Consider the following 16544-nt stretch of genomic DNA (forward strand, 5'->3'; position numbering starts at 1 on the left):
CAAAGCATACAACAAAATTAGGACATTTTCTCCATTCTTTCATCTTAACCACACATACCGATGTAGGTTTCACCATCGCTTGCCGAACAATCGTCCCCGGTGGCGGCTATTTGTGCGAGCGACTCGCGATCTTCCAGCTCCTCCGATGCCTTCGGAATGTTGGACACCACTTCGTACGTTACGCCCGACTGCAGCGACAGTGACTCCGCCCGTCCGATGCGCAGCTTCTTCAGCCGATCGGTGAAGCTCTGGCGCTTGTAGATGTTCAGGGCGAGCCGCTTGCGCAGCACCAGGTCCATTGGCGCCGGATGCGAAAGTCGTACGGTCGTCTTCAGTATCAGATAGACACGCTCGTTTGCCTCCGTGATACGGTTCAATGCCGCACAATCGTGGATGGACGAGTCCCAGCTGCAAATAGCACAAATGTCCTTGTCCAGGTGCTGGATTATCTGCAAGTTGTAGAACTTGTTGCCATGCTCTTTCGGCAGGATGGAGTTCAGCCCGGCCATCGGAACCTCATCGTTCGAGAGACCCTGCGTCGACAGATCGTCCGCGTTGAGATCGAGGAACAGGACAGGAACGTGCGGTTCCATGCCGAGCGGTGGATCCCAGGAAGCGGGTGCCCCCGGAATGCCGGACCCGGGAGCCGGTACCAGTACGGCATTTCGCTCCTCCGTCAGCGAGACCCACTGGTTCACCAGGCTCTGCTCGCGTTCCTTCTCCTGTTCCGTCTTGTCGTCCTTGTTGATCAATCGCTGGATCTGCTGGTCCAGATACTGCCGTCGGCGTCCGAGCGCTTCGCTCCACTTGTCTCGCAGCACGGTCAGATCTTCCTCCTGGTACGAATCCATCGGTTTTTGCAGCTTCGAGCGGACGGTTACGCATCCCATCGATACGTTGATGATCGACTGGCAGATGATCGGCAGTGTGCCAGAGTTTTGCACCGGCTTCACACGCACCATCACGCGCCGCTGGAACCCTTGCCGCAGCTGATACACGCCACCGGTCAGCATGTCCCGGGCGCACTGTACTTCTACCGGCGCCCAGTCACCATTGTCGTTCAGCTCGTGGATCTCCACCCACAGCTCGATCTTGCGCGACAGCTCCGCCCAACGATCGGCCAGCGAGCGGGCCTTGGCCTGCTGCTGCTCCACCTCCCAGTCCTTCATGCGGGAGAAACCGACCGATCGATGTCCCCACACCTCGATCGAGAGCGCACCGTCCGAGCAGTGCTCGAGGAACTCCTCGTTCATCGTCACGATGTAGTCCGCTTCGTGGTCGAACTTGAACGTTATGTTTTGGTTGTGACCGGCTACCTCCTGATTGGTCGCCGGCACTACCGCCACCTCGTGGTTCCAGAACGAGTACTGGCAGAACACAAAGTTGGACAGGTAGAGCGGCAGCCCGGACGCTTGCTTGATGCTGATCCGGCAGCTGATCTGATTGCTGTTGGTGGGCGGCGGCGGTGACGGCGTGTCCGGCGAATCCTCATCGTCCTCGTGGCTGTCCGCCGAGCTCTCGGAGGCCGACTCACACATACGATCCTGCGGGAAGGTGCCGGCCACGCGGCTTATCTCCACCTGCAGCCGGCCCGCCACCTCACCCTGCTGGCTGATGATCGGCGTGTGGTAGTCCAGCTTCACGTCGTGGAACAGCACCTCCAAAAAGATGTTTGCCACACCGATCAGGTTGTGGTTCTCCTGCGACTCGTAGAACGGATCCGACTTTGCCTTCGCCTCCTCCATCGCGGCCTGATGGCGCTCCTTGTAGTCCTGGTACATGTCGCGCATGTCGATCAGCTTGTTCTCGAGCTTCTCCATGCTCCAGATCTGGCTGCCCGAGTTCATGCGACGCACCAGAATGGCCGGTTCGCTCACGAACGCACCGCGCTTCCGGTTCGGGCTGAGATTGGCCGGCGGAATCTGCAGCGTAACGCTGAACTTGGTCTGCTTGTCCATCTCCTCCGCCAGCACGTTGGCTTCCTGCACGAGCGCGTTCGCCCGCACGATGTCCGTTTTCAGCTGGCCCAGCGATCGTTTGAACATCTCGTCCCGCTCCTGCGCCCACTTCTCGACGCGCAGCTGCGCCGTCGGCGTGTTCGGTGGCAGCTTGCCCAGTCGGAACGGATCATACGGTGCGTACGGTGCGTAGGGAGTCGTCGGCGACAGGATGTTGCGCAGCTGCTGGAACTGCTTCTCGTACTCCTGCCGCTGCTTCTCCAGCGCCACTTGCTTGTCCTCCTCGTGCTGCTTCTCGAGCCTCGAGATAGCCGCCTGAATCGGATTGTTGCTCAGCTCGTTCTGCATCAGCTCTTCCTGCGCGTAGTAGTAATCCATGTGCTGTGCCGGTGTCTGCGGTTCCGAGGAACCCAGTGCCGTGCTGTTTGTGGCCGACTTTGGACAGTTGACGCGGAAAAAGTGATGGTTGCCCCACAGGATACGATCGCCATGGTGCAGCGCCATTTTGTCGCTCACGACCGATCCGTTCACGTAGCAGCGCGCATTCTCGATCGGATCCATGTACAGCTCGCCGTCCTCGATCGTGATGAGACAGTGCTCCGGCTGGATGCCCAGCCCGAGCAGCTGAATGTCGGGCTGCTTGCTGCCGCTGCTGCTGCGGCCACCGATCAGCGTTTCCTCCTTCAGGTAGTACACCAGCAGCTCGTTCAGCGACGGATCCGCGTTCAGATTGACCAGATAGTACTTGTTCTTCTCCACCTTGATGCCACTGTCCTGCACGCTAATGCCCATCTTCTCCAGCGCCTGCTGACGCTCGCTTTGGATCTGTTCCGTCTTCTCCAGCTTCTCCTCCCACGTCTGCGAAATCTGCTTCATCAGGTTCTCGCTCTCCGCCAGCTTGTCGTGAATGTCGACGCGCTTCATGTCGCCAAAGTTGCTGCCCGTGGCGTGCTTCAGCATCTCGCGCAGCGTTTCCACCTCTTTGCGCAGCTCGCGGATGATGCGCGCGTTCGGATCTTCGTTCACCACCGCGTGGTTGACGATTCGCTTCGCCCGATCCGCGTACCGGAGCGTGGATAGCGTCTCCTCGTAATTGTCCGCCGCCGGTGACAGTGTGGCCAACATCACCGTCCTCGAGTTGCCGCCGAGATTGTCCTTCAGCAGCCACGTTAGCACCGAGTCGCGGTACGGCACAAACTTGTCCTTGTTCTTGCCGCCCGTACTGTCGGCCAGCTTCGATATCACCAGACCGAGCGTGGTAAGACTTTTGTTGATGTTTGAGCCCTCCTTCAGCCGGTCGCCGACGGCGCCAGTTTTCACCGCCCGCTCGCTACCGGCCAGATCGACCAGCGACACGCGTGACACCTTCTCGCCGGTAACCCCGGAAAGCGTGTCGATTAGTGTCTGCGTCAGCACAACGGTGAACACTGCATGCGACCGGGACGATTCCGAGTTCATGTTCGTTGCTGCAACCGTACGCGATTTGTTGCCCTCTGCCATCAGGTTATCGATGTCCTACGAAACAGAGAGAGAGAGAGAGAGAGAGAGAGAGAGAGAGAGAGAAGATACAATATGTGGTGCATTATTCCATAGCACACTACGACTACGCATTCTACACCATCTAACAACGTCACACGCATGCCGTTCAACAAAGCCCTTGACCGGGGTGTCAAACCGATGAATCATCGTTCGACGGGCGCGAGCAACCCCTCCCTCCCAAGGGCAACATCAATTATGCTGCAGGTCCGGTCGAGTAATTGAGTGGCAATTGCGTGCTGGTTCAACACGAACCGTGATAACAGCACACACATACACACACAAGCACAGCAGCTGCTAAGTGAGCTGAAAGGTTTGGTCGTTCCAAAACAAATCGTTCCCAGTGTATGCAAAGCGTTGAGGTGTGAGTGTGTGTGCTCACTACACGTCTGTAACAGGGCGGAACCTTTTAGCGCTAAACCTTCCCAAGAGGTTGCTCGAGGTGTCCAAATAAAATGTTGCACAATTTAAGCGTCCCAAGTCCACCATTCCGAGTGTAGAAGGGAGTATATTGGAGTGACTCTTTTGCTCTATATATCTCTAGTATGACGACGTATCCTTACCAGAAAGGACGTAACTGCCAGCTGCGACAGTCCATCGACGTACGGTCCGAGCACGTTGTGCTCGCGCACCTTCAGCGACTGTTTGGCCGTCTTTGGATCGAGCAGATCGTGCACCTTCTCGTTGTAGATCTCCATGTACGAGACCTCCACCTTGTAGTTCAGCTCGTCCGTCTGTTTGGCGGCGATCGAGGCGAACAGCTCGTCGCACAGCCGCGGTATGATGCCCTTGCTGTCCTGGCTGCCCATCATCGTGTACGATTTGCCCGAGCCGGTCTGGCCGTACGCGAAGATGCACGCATTGTAGCCCTGGAACGCGTTCTCCAGTATGTCCCGACCGATGTTGTTGAAGACCAGCTCCTGTGACGCAAAGTTGTTCGCGTTCGCATCGGTCGAGTAGAAGCAGTGATCGAAAGCGAAGATCTTCGGCGGCTTCCTGCATGAAACGGAACAGAAACAGTGTATTAGTAACAGCGTCAGTAGCAAACACATTGTAGTAGCGTTGTAAAGATATGCGACCCGCGTGCCGTAAAACCAAGCTGACACAATGACGTCCATTAAAGTGTTGCAACTGTTGGGGATATATAATGGGAGTGGGTGTGTTCCGGCGGTCTTGCAGCAACAGCACAACCATCCTCTTTGTAACGCCAGTAGTTTTCTGAACATTTGCGGTTCCAACAAAGATAATCACTAACGAGAGTGCACACTTCATCTAAAAGTGCTGAAGTGGCTTCCAGGCCACCTCGCGTTCCCTCATGTGTGCCGTGCAGTCGTTTCGCGCGAACTTTGTGCAGTTGATGCTCTTTTCTGACCTTCCCTCGACCTCCCTCCTGTATATCCACGGTACGGTGCAGCAGTCGCAGCCGATTATCTTCATGTGCACGACGGGATGGGAGAAGTTTGTTACCACCACAGCACGGTTCTGGTTGTCGGGAAGCATCAGCGCAAAACAGCGTAAAAGCGACATCTACTGGCGGTAACCAGGGAAACCTTCACAGCCTCCCTCCCTCTCCTTTTTGTCACCTTGGTACCACCATCTTTTTTTTGACGACGACCAGATTCTTCCCCCAGGGATGGGACCTCAACTTTTTATGCAAAAGTCTACTCCAATTAAATTCTTCGCCACCTTCCGAGACGGACGGGAGAGCACTTAGAGCACCATACCCACCCAGCCCAACGCTGGAAACATGACACTTTCGGTTTAATTGAAAAATAATTCCCCAACCATCTCTCGAATGCGCCCCAAAAAAACAGCAAAAAAAGAAACAAAATGGTGGGTCTCCTCCATCGTGGAAATATTCTCTCCTCCTCGGGGTGGGCCTTTCAATTTCCTCGCAAAACGACCTTCTTCGCACCGAAAAAGGAATTTAAAACTGCAGTTTACTCCAACTGTTGGAGAGATGTCGTCTTCCTCCTCTTCATTCGTTTTTTGCACCATTGAAAAACCTTATTTTCCAACAAGCCATAACCGTACCTTTTCCGAGGTGCAGAAAAGGAAAGAAAACGCACCAACATACCAAGGTCCCATCATCAAATCATCGTCCAACAACAACGAAAAAAAAACCAGGCAAAAGAAACTCACACACAGTTCAAAACGATGTAATGAAAAACGCATACCGTTCTTTTCGGGTGCCGCCGAGAGGGGAGTGCTCGTTTGTGTCCCAAGAGAGTGTGTGAGAGGGAGCGCGGTGGTGGTAAGTTTTCCGAGGTGTTCCATTTGTTGCGCCAATTGCGCCAGTAATTTTTCTTTATGGCGGTTTCTGTGCTCCATCCAGCCGATGTTGGGGAAGGACCGCGCCGAAAAGCCACTTACTACTACTATACATTTTCCATCTTTATTCGCAAGGAGGGGGGTCGGCTGCAATACTCATAAAACCCGCGTCAAACAAACAGTAACACCGAAACCAACCCCAAAACAAAAAGCAAAAACCCCAGCACGACGCCAACAAGAAGAAGGAAGAAAACAAATCGGACACCCGTGTTTCTGCTTCATTCGCTGCTGCCGTGGGTGCTTAGGCACCACCAATTCCACCACCATCACCATCTCCTTCTTCACTCTGCGTTTGTGCGTTTCGGTTCGGTTGGAGCTTTCGAGAGTTCGAGAGTTTCCTGCCAAGGTTTCGCGCGTTCGTGTGGCCACAAAGGCTTCAACGCAAAGGCAAAAAAAAGATCTTCACCTTCGGTAATCCGCACACGGGCGACGGGGTGGCACGATTTGGAAAACTACCCCCTCCCTACACTCCTTCTGAATTTTCCAACACCCCTCCCTCCCAACCCAAACAAAGTAACGCTTATACCCACACCCCCTCTCTCCCGCTGCACTGTTGTGCTGTTGCTTGAGGATCAACCGTGATCGTCGGTCAGCGTGTTTCTTGTTTTTTCTTCAACTCTATTTTTGTTTCTCTTCGTTTGATGTAATAGCGTTTGATGCATCTGCTGTTTGACTTGCATGGAGCGTATTAAATATAACATTTTACTTCTTTTTCTCTCTCCATCGCTCACTAACCGAACTGGCAGCAAAAGCTGGCGGTAATCGCTATTGGTGGCGGTGTACAGAGCGATTTCCTTCGCGAACCTTGGTGGTGGCAAGAGGCAACACAACAACAGCATGCAGAGCATTTTCATACTGCAAGCTTCAAAATGCACACGTAACCGTGGTGAGAAGGCTGATGACGCTGGCGAGCGAGGGCGATTACACACACGATTGGCATTATCAAACGATTATCAACGATTCAGACTCAATTTGTCACATAACTCGTGTGCCTCTTGCTCCAATTGCGCCACTGATTTGTGCAAAGAGATTACAATATCTCGCCCAATGGTGTCCTTTACGATAACGGGCGAAATAACATTATCATTTTCACGCCCTACATTGCTTCCTTTTTTGTTAATTTACGACGAAAATCAGTATGTTTATGGGCCGTGCAAATAATAAAGCTTAAAATTAGGCCAACAGTACCAACCCATCATCTCACACTGGAAGGCATTGTTTTTAACAACTGCAACAACGACAACGGGCTCCGTTTTTACAGCAGTGCCATATCTTTAAATTTACATCGAACAAACCACAGCGCACAGCCGAACCTACGAGCATTTGGAAAGTTAAGCTTTCCACCCTGACTCGCCCCCTCGGTGGTGGTGGTGGTGCAATTCCAACCAGCAAATTACTTATCTTTATGACGAGGAGCACACTTTATTGCACAAAGAGAGAGAGACAGAAACAGAGAGAGAGAGCATGAAACATGGATGGTGTTACTCTTGTTTGGTGGAGCAGTCGAGAGGGAGTTGTGTGGCATTTTGCTCGTCTTCTTCACTCATCTCGCCCCATTTTGGCGACCCTCGAAAAATAATACAAAAAATACATGCCGTAATTAATGCAGTTACGCACCAGAGACTTCCTCCTCCTTTGAGTTTGTGTGTAGGTCGGTCGTCGTATATTTTTTGTTTGGTCATTTTGAAGCGAACGCACAAACCCAAGACATTCTCTCCTTCAACTTTCCCATCGTGCCATTTCAACTCCACGAACTGCTCTACGAACTGCTTCAAGCGTGTTGCACGCACGTGGAACAAACACAAGTGTCAACAAAATCAAAGCAGGCAAATTAATTCCCACCATCAAAAGAAGAAGCTCCACACAGAGATTGTGCAAGCACCGCAGAGCGAACCATAATTCCCACCATCTATTCTAATACCGAACAAAAAAAAAAGCAGCACCACAACACACCTCAATTCTGCGAAAAATCTCATAAACTTCTAAAGATCCTTCCCCTCTCTCTCTCTCTTTCTCTGTTTTCCGCCCGTGAAAAGGCGTGATTAAGCGTCCTCAAGGGACTGCGTCGTAATGGGTTTATTTATTCGCTGCCGTTTATCGACGGAAATGGTGCCCGGTGGTCACGATGGCGCCAGTAGTATGCAACAGTAGCAGCAGAAGAATGGGAAGGGATGGGAATTTATGAGACAAACTAATTAAAAATATTAGCCCTACTACGCCAGCTGGAAGACCACATCGCAGCACACCACGACGAAAGGGGCGAGTAGTAGTGGTAGTAGGCGACGCACAAATAAAGTCACACATTAGTGGAAAGCAGGAGGGGGGGGGGGTTAAAATCCTTCCCCGAACACGCTTCACAACACAGGCCCAACCAACCAGTCAGTGGGCCACACCTGGTTTGTGAAGTGAGACCACAAAAACCACCGTCGCTCCATTCTCGGCCGGACACCGCACGTTGACGGACTAACTGACAGAGGGAAATACTATTTCCGACTTGATTCTCTCCTCCCACTTGGCTTCTCGATGTCCTTTTATCCGTTGGTTGGAAATTATTTTCCACTCATTCTAGGATCCAAGCCAGAACACACACACACACACACACACTGGGAATTGCGTGATGAAATGCCATAAAAGGAGGCTCATCATGCTTCTTTTTCTTCTCTTCAACTCTCCACACTCGCTGCCGAGGTGTAGAAAGGGGTAGTGATTTTCTTTTCCCCCCATTGACTTTCCGCTTCAACATTGATAGATGGATGGCTCGGCGGGGCGGCGGCAGCGGTAACGCGAAAAAAGCCGTCAAAAGCAGCAGTTATCATGCAAAACGATCTCTGCAAAAACCAGTGTGTCTGTATGTGTGTGTGTGTGTTAAACCAACACACAGCTTGAACAAGGGTGGCCATCGCCCACCCCCTGTGGGGCGTTTTTGCGCGTGTTTTTCCTCTACTACAATGAAAACACCCATCTGTGATTGAATTAGAGTGGCAAACTGGTTCGTGGCGCGAGTCGGCAAGGGAGAAAAGAACTTTTGTACAGCAACTTTTCCCCAGCGAAAGAATTTCCCTGTAAAACCACTTGTACCGTAAACACGCCACTTGTTGTTGTTGTTTGGGGGAGTTGGTCGGTCGCTAAAGATGTCTCCTAGCGATTCGTTGTACCGTGTACACTTCGGGAAAGGAGATAACCGTCCGGCCCACAGCGGTTGTATTTATCGTTTGCATTTGCATACATTGCTTAACCGATCTTGGCCGCACGACGCGCCAGCAGGCGTGACATTAGACGTGAATTTTGTATCGACATTTGAGAGGCAAAGACACGAATCGAAAAGTTCTAACACTTTCTATAGAGCCTTCGACTTCGACCGACAGACACGTATTGCATGCGTAATGAGCGTTCCCGAATAGACCAGAGACATATTTTGCATATTTTCGGTTCGGTTTTGGGTTGTTTTGGCCCCCTCCTTCTTTCTTTATCCCATTACTGTCAAACGGATAATACGGTCTCTTGCTTGTCTTTACGTGCATGAAAAGCACAAACTGACCTGCCTTAACTAGATGGTGTGGTGGTCGTTGCGAAAGGCACATCGCTTCATGCTAAACGATCTCCTTCCCATCTCCAACCGAGTCGATTGATCAATAAGTAATCTTTGCTTTTCCTTTTGTTAGCCTACACAAATCGACTGTACGTAATTGCTGCCGGTGCTGCTACTGTTTGCTATTGCTCCTCCAAACGGTCCATAATGCTTCCCCTAAATAACCAGAACCATGGCCCAAGTGCACAGCGAGTCGTCTCATTGCACAAGTCCCCGCCGTTCAACAGAAACCCAATGCCGAAAAAGCATGACAAGAAGACATTAATGTTTACGAAAAGCATACAGCAAAGATGGTCCATGGCGAGCGGGGCCATTTTCGGAGAAGGAACGATAGGGGCCACGTAATGAGGCAACTGAATGCCACAACACAGACCGATTACTTCTCTACTGCTCGATATTGGGAGAAACGGTAGAAGTGGACTCAAACATCAACACAGCACGAGAAAGCACGACCGCCCTGTTTTGTCCTTCCCTCCTAGACCAGCTTCTGAGCATCAGTAACTCTCACCCGACGACATGGAAGACGACCCGGGGACATCATCGTCTTGCTTGCCCGGGGGATGGGATGGGGGTGCAATTGAATCGTGCGCCGAACCTGTTGAACGATTTTTCGCCGGCCATGCACTAAAATTGCTATGATTACGGCCCGAACCATTCGTCCGATGATCTTTGACTCATTATGGAAGGAAGGAAGCTTCCGATTATGGCTGGACGACAGGGAGACAAGGGAAAAGGGAAGGAAGCGCTGCTGTTAACGTTTCTATCGGTTGGAGCAGCAAATAAATTGCTCAATCGCATGGGCCATGTGGCCGACAGATTCTGGATTAGGATACATCCGGAAGACATTAGCAGGATGGTTTTAGTGCGTTGGGGATTTTCGAAGAAAGCTTCCTTTTCCTAAGCCTATAACGTGCATAGTTCATGAAGTGCTGGACATCATTACGATTGAGGGTCTTATGTTGCTAACTTTCGTCGCTGTAATCATCACCCCAATAACATAGAATAGATATTTCATTCATTTTATGCCGCCATAGTGAAGAAAATAAGCCGAAGCATATTGAAAGTCGATTTCATTTAAATTGCATGGCACACTAGACTACTGTGTAAACGTGCCTCGCTTTCGATGCTGCTACATAAGCGACTGCTATAGTTACCCGTCACCCCACCAGCCCAAGCAGACGCTAATTAAACTTTAAACCGTTCTATTTTACATTATCGTGAAAGTAGCAGCGATAGTGCAGCGAAACTGGTTTTACGGTTGAGAGGTAGCCCTTATCGGCGGCCACCTCTGATAGCAATAAGCCCACCGACCGACCGACCGACCGGACAGGTTGAAATGCAATGATTCTCCCCACTACCAGGCCTCCCTCCCCCCCCCACCCTACCCCCCCTATGCTGTGGAGCACACGTTGGCATTTTTCTGTATAAAAATGTATGTTATCGCCCGGGCTGACCTGAACACGTCCATCGCACACACCCGGACTGCGGGGCCTGTGAGGGGGGGGGGGGGGGGTTTGGCGGCGACAGCCAAAGGCATAAGCTGGTGCAGGTGCCGCCGACGTACGTTTCTCGTATGCTATTCACAGGGTAGAACACAACATGGCAGGGGGAATGGCACGAAGATACACCGGATGATACTGCCCAAAAAATACAAACACGCTCGCGACCGCACATCGCACCAACCGCAGCGTCATGGGGGTTTTAAGTGATAAGAAATTGGAGCACTCGGAAAAGGGAAAAAAGCACGTCGAACCCAAACGTTCAAAAAGAAGAAGAGAAAACAAATTCCCCCATGGACGGCACCAAATACACCTCAAATGCATCGATTTTTGGTGGCAGGTTGGCCTTTCTCGCTAACTGTACTCCCTTTCCACCCATTGCTGCGTGTGCCCGCCGCCACCACTGCACCCGCGCGCACGGTTTAATGGGGCAACTTCCGTGATTGCGATGGCGTGACCGCGGATCGATCGAAATTCCCCGCAAAGACAAGTAACACACATTTTTCATTTTCCGATCCGAAGACACTTTGGGGTCGTGTCTTTCGGTAGAGAAGAGCTGGTACAAACCAACAGCTCACAAAAAAAGCTCCAACCATAACACGGTAGAGCGGTGGAAAAGTTTTTCCATCGAAAGCGCTTTGAAAATCTATCTTTCACCTCAGTGACAAAACAAACAAGCTAAAAAAAAAGAGAGAAAATACACACTTACACAAATACAGTCACAGCAAGTGCGTAATGTCTCGGTTGGGGAGGGATGGGATTTGCTTTCCTTTTTGGCACGGTAAGAAAAGAAATCCCAATTCCTGGGAGATATTCTTCCCCACGCCACAGACGGCCAAAAGGGGAAAAAGGACAAACTACGGTACGGACGAAAACGACAGGAAAGCGTACACCAACTCTTTCCGACAGATTTAACGACACTGTAGGCTCCATTATCAGCAAGGGAGGAAGAGCCCAAGCAAATGCTTCTTCCTGTCCCGTGTGAGGTGGTGATACCGCCGACCGAGTGTCTGCCCTAGACGGTGGCCATTCGGGCACAAACAACCTTTTTGCTAGCTTCTTCTTTCACACAAGCTATCGGCTGGAGACGCCCAACCGTCGACCGCGTTCCAGACTTGATGGCATCGAATTATGTGTGCAAAACCCCCTCCTCCTGCTCTCCCCGGGTTTCCGTTCCCAGCACTTCCGGAGAGAAGTGTATCCCCGAATCCATCCCCCTTTTTGCAAGAAACACGACGTTGCCAACAATGGTCAAAGTAGAAAATAAAATAAAGAAAAACGTTATGAATATAGTGTGCTATCTGTCTGTGTGCGTTTATGTCCTATTTTATCGGGATTCCAGGCTCTACGGAAGCACTTGGAAACGGGAATAGGATGGGAACGACTTTATGCTTAGGATGCGCACGAACACTAGTGGTGGTGTAGGCAAAGCAGATTGCAAAATATTACGTCCCAGCAGGCCGGGAAAAGCAGTGCCGTGCATTCATATTCAAGAGCCACCAGCCAACTGCGATATAGAAACGATGCGCCACAATGCAAATCATTGGATCCCTCCCTTCCCATCACGTGTGTTGTTGGTTGAAGCAAGAAAAGATTGAATTGCATTTTCCCGCGTCTCCAAAACCCTGTTGTCCCTGTGCTTGGGTCCCTGTGCCTGAACAAAATCCTCTCGCTTTCACACAACCAAACGGGTGGACCAGCAGCAGCGACCGTGCACGGTGTGACTGACAGGTTCGTGCTAATTTTGTTGACTTTTTGACACCTTTGCGACGGGAATGGAGGAGAACTGGCAGTGTGCTGACGGATGACAGAGCACACTGCCGCACCCGTTTGTTTTCAACCCTCCCCGCAAGGGCCAGAAAGTGAAGGTCTTTCCGAGAGAAGATGATATCAACTCGGTTAAGAAGAATTGATAACACGCAAAAAGAAACACAAGAGAGCGCGAGACAGCGCGAACTGAAGTTGACAAATAAGGGTGCGATGGGAGGCTTTAGGTCATCGATAAAATCGGTCAAAGTTTTGCGCTACCTTTCTGGGAATAATAAAAAAAAAACATAATCGACCCGGCAGCAAGCAGCTGAATGTTTTATCAGCTCGCCAATATTAAATGCTTGTGCGGTTACGTTAAAAGAAACCCCAGAATTGATTCATAACGATAATGTAATGTAAATTACCAATAAAACCGAGACCGAGCTGAGCTCGGGGCTGTGCAAAGCAAACTTCCTGCTTAAGCCCATAAGAGAGCTCCAGCTAATACGGGCGAGCGTACCACCACCACCCCACCCTAATGAAGCCCGCAGCTGAATTATTGATTGCAGAGCCAGAGAGAGAGAGAGCGCGCGAAGGAAAAGGAAGTGATTGCTTGACGATGATACACACAGTTGGAGACGGAACACACAACAATCACTCGTTCGGTTCGGTTGTCTCCTCGGTTTCTGCCTCGGAGCACACGTTTAACAGCGCCGTCTCGTGCTTCTCGCAGTGTCTTTCGATTGTGCAATGGACCGATCGAATACGGCACCCCTACCACCACCACAACGCCACGTCGACCAACGACAACTCCCAGGTATATGTATATCCTTTTTAGAAAAATAAAAACCCCACAATGATGAGCCCAAAAGGCCTTGCAGACGACCACACCACGCCACGAGCCACTGCCGTGTTCGTTCGCCTGCTTTGATTGTGTGATGGTGATGATGTACCTCTCCGCACATCGTCGAAGGACCGGCAGTGTGTTTGTGCACACGGAAGGACCTCCATCTAGCAGGCCTTTGGTCTACCTTTAGTTTCAGATTAGATGTGTGTTTGAAATTGGAGACTCACCGTCCATTTCCGGTGCAGATGGTAGTGGTGGTGGTAGTTGTGATAGTGCTACTACTACTACTACTACTACTACTACTGCTGGTAGTTATGCTACTGTACGAAAATAAATAATTGTTATTTTCAGCCCAAGGTGACAGCACTGCCCGGGCCATGCGGTTCCGTGCCAGTGCAAAAACCGTCCTTATCCAGCGTCGCACCAGGTCGAGCAGGTTGACCCATCGCCGGCGGTGGCGTCGTCCCCAGCCATCCTCGGGCGCTGTTGGTCGGCGTTGGATCACCTCTGCCAGTGCCGTCCACAGCTCGTCCTCGTCCTCTTCCTCCTCCTCGTCACCCATTCCGACACTAGTCGCGGCCACCACAGGAGTGCCACCAACACCGTATCTCACCACCGAACGAAGCGACCGCGAAGACTTGTACGCGACACACCAAAAGAAGTAGCAAATTGCACACGCGCGCGCTCCAAAAACGCTTCCTCTGCAGCAACAGAGGGGCACACACTCCCCTTCACCGTAAGCCGTGCGGGTGTGTACTGAATTCTAGCGGTCCACAAAACGACCCTCCTTCTCCTTCGCCACCCATCATCAGGTGAGTCAAACACGCGCCACTCCAAAACGCTGGTGCGGGTGTCTTTTTGGGGTCGATTTTCGATTTCGTATCAAACGGCGGCCACGCAATCTCGCGCAAAGAGCCTCGTCGAAGTGGCCCCCCCGGCACGATATTCGCCCCTCGTGGTGTATCTATCGTCGATGGGGTAGCATTTCCGTTGCAACATTTCGATGTGTGTGTGTGTGTGGATGTGCTTAAGGTTGTTTTATTTCTTGCTCATAGGCCAATGACAATACCCTCTCTCTCTCTCCCTTTCCCTCGCTCACGACGGGGTGATGACACAAAACCCACCAAGCGACGAACCGCCAACAACCCATTCACCACCTGACACAGCAACAGCAGCAAAAGGAGCTTTTGATTGTGTCGTGTTTCGCTTCCTTCGCTCGCTACACCTGTACCACACACACACCTTGAGGGCCCTCTCCTCCACCGGTGTGCATTTATATATTGCTTTCGCAAGGACTCTTCAACCATCGGACCGGTCGGAGCGATGTGATAGCGAAGCGGAAAACTCATAAACGCAGCGCAACAGCGTTTCATTGCGAAAGCCACCTCTCTTCATTGAAGGAGAGAGATACAGGATGCGCACGACGGCGATGTGATGCGAAAATCGATTCGGTGTACGTGAAACAATAGCTACGACACACAATCGCTTTGGTAATATAGGGCATGCACAAACTGGAAGGAAGGCTTGTCCCGTACTCCAAGAAATTGTACAATAATCCTTAGAATGGAGCAGGCACGGTAGAGAACGTTCGATGAAACGGGCGGTCGGTGTAGGAGTACGTCGTGGATACTACTTCAAATTATTCTACTCCTACGCTACAGCCCCCCTCTACATCCTCCACCAATTCCCCCCGAAAATGTCAAAAAGAAATAATTATGATACTGTCATATAAATGCCAAGAGAATGGCAGGCAAGAAAAGACGGTGCTTGTAAAAAAAACAGAAGATGGAGGGACCGTTCAGTACAATGGATTTTCCTTCCTTCCAACCCCGAAGGGAAATATGGCACACAGAGCGAAAACCTACCCTGGGACAAAATGTAACACGCCATCATCATCGTCGTAACGAATTTTCGGTGTGTACGTGTACCTAAACCCTTTACGGACCAACACCGACAGAAGGAAAAGGACACAGCAGCAACACAGCAGCAGCAGGGACAGTGATAAAATGTTGTCCTCTCGTTTTCGGTCTCATTAATATTTTCGCGTGATTTATGCGCCGCTTAATTATGGAGGCAAATTAATTGAGTTGCAACGTACGGCGAGAGCGCCACTGCTGACACGTTAGCAACACAAGATCGTTTATTTTACAGTATTCTAATTACAAACAGGGTTTTCAAACTCGAAACACTCTTCAACCCATCAGCTGGAAGTACAAATACAACATATTCTTCATGCATTCTTCAGTTTCAGGGAGCTTTCTTCCTACGTTTACCCTTGGAATGAATTCCCCCTAAAGGGTTTAAACAAACAACAATCGGGAAACCCAATAAATCCTCCCAAACACACCAATCCATCGACAAAAAGGCTTCTATCGAGAACCCATACTATACACGTTATACTATCGAAGCAATCACTCCGGATTCGGTGTGGATGGCGCGTGAAGAAGGCGATGACCGACCCCGGAGTTGGTGGAGTTGGATTCTTTCGTAAGTATTTTATGCTAAACTACCTCCCAGCGCACCCCACCCGTCGATGTTCATTTTATAACTCGCTAGAGTGCGTAAGAATGAAAGACCTCCAACTGGCTTGCCTCCAACCCCGCAGCGAGTCATCGGCGGCCCCACACATTGGTGGTGGTGTACATTGCGCCCCTGAGGTCCTTCCATACTTCATTCGATTTGGATAGAACAAACGAGCTATAGGGGGAACTGGGTAGGCACTTTGCTTTCCATTTCCAGGACCTTCGTCTCGTTAGCTCCTTGCCACCACCACTCTGCCCACTGCTTGATCAACGCTTGCGTGCGCGTGTGTGTGATGGTGGTGGTTGGTGCAGGTGAACGTAGAACGTGCGCTTAAATAATTCTCTGTTTTGATTTCCGTTTGCGTTTCATCGTGCTGTTTTTTTCTTCTCTCTCTCTCTCTTTACCCCTTCCTCCTGCTCCTCCAATCGACCATTCTAACCATTCACCTCGAACAACTGGAAAGCTTCGACGACCCCGGGCACACGCATATTTGGCTTTTTGGTTTTGGAACA

General features: G+C 51.0%; 1 protein-coding gene across 7 annotated transcripts in view; it reads right to left on the reverse strand.

Moving 5' to 3' along the window:
• LOC120898454 (kinesin-like protein KIF13A) overlaps nucleotides 1-16544 on the reverse strand; it is a 29833-nt gene that overhangs the window by 9645 nt on the left and 3644 nt on the right. For all 7 annotated transcript variants that reach the window (XM_040304322.1, XM_040304327.1, XM_040304325.1 and 4 more), the window contains exons 4-5: nucleotides 4058-4490; nucleotides 59-3473 (exon numbers count right to left, since the gene is read on the reverse strand). In XM_040304322.1, the coding sequence (XP_040160256.1) occupies nucleotides 59-3473; nucleotides 4058-4490 (3848 nt within the window). The remainder of the gene's footprint in view (nucleotides 1-58; nucleotides 3474-4057; nucleotides 4491-16544) is intronic.

This window comes from Anopheles arabiensis, chromosome 2, assembly GCF_016920715.1.
Source record: "Anopheles arabiensis isolate DONGOLA chromosome 2, AaraD3, whole genome shotgun sequence".
NCBI classification, from domain to species: domain Eukaryota; kingdom Metazoa; phylum Arthropoda; class Insecta; order Diptera; family Culicidae; genus Anopheles; species Anopheles arabiensis.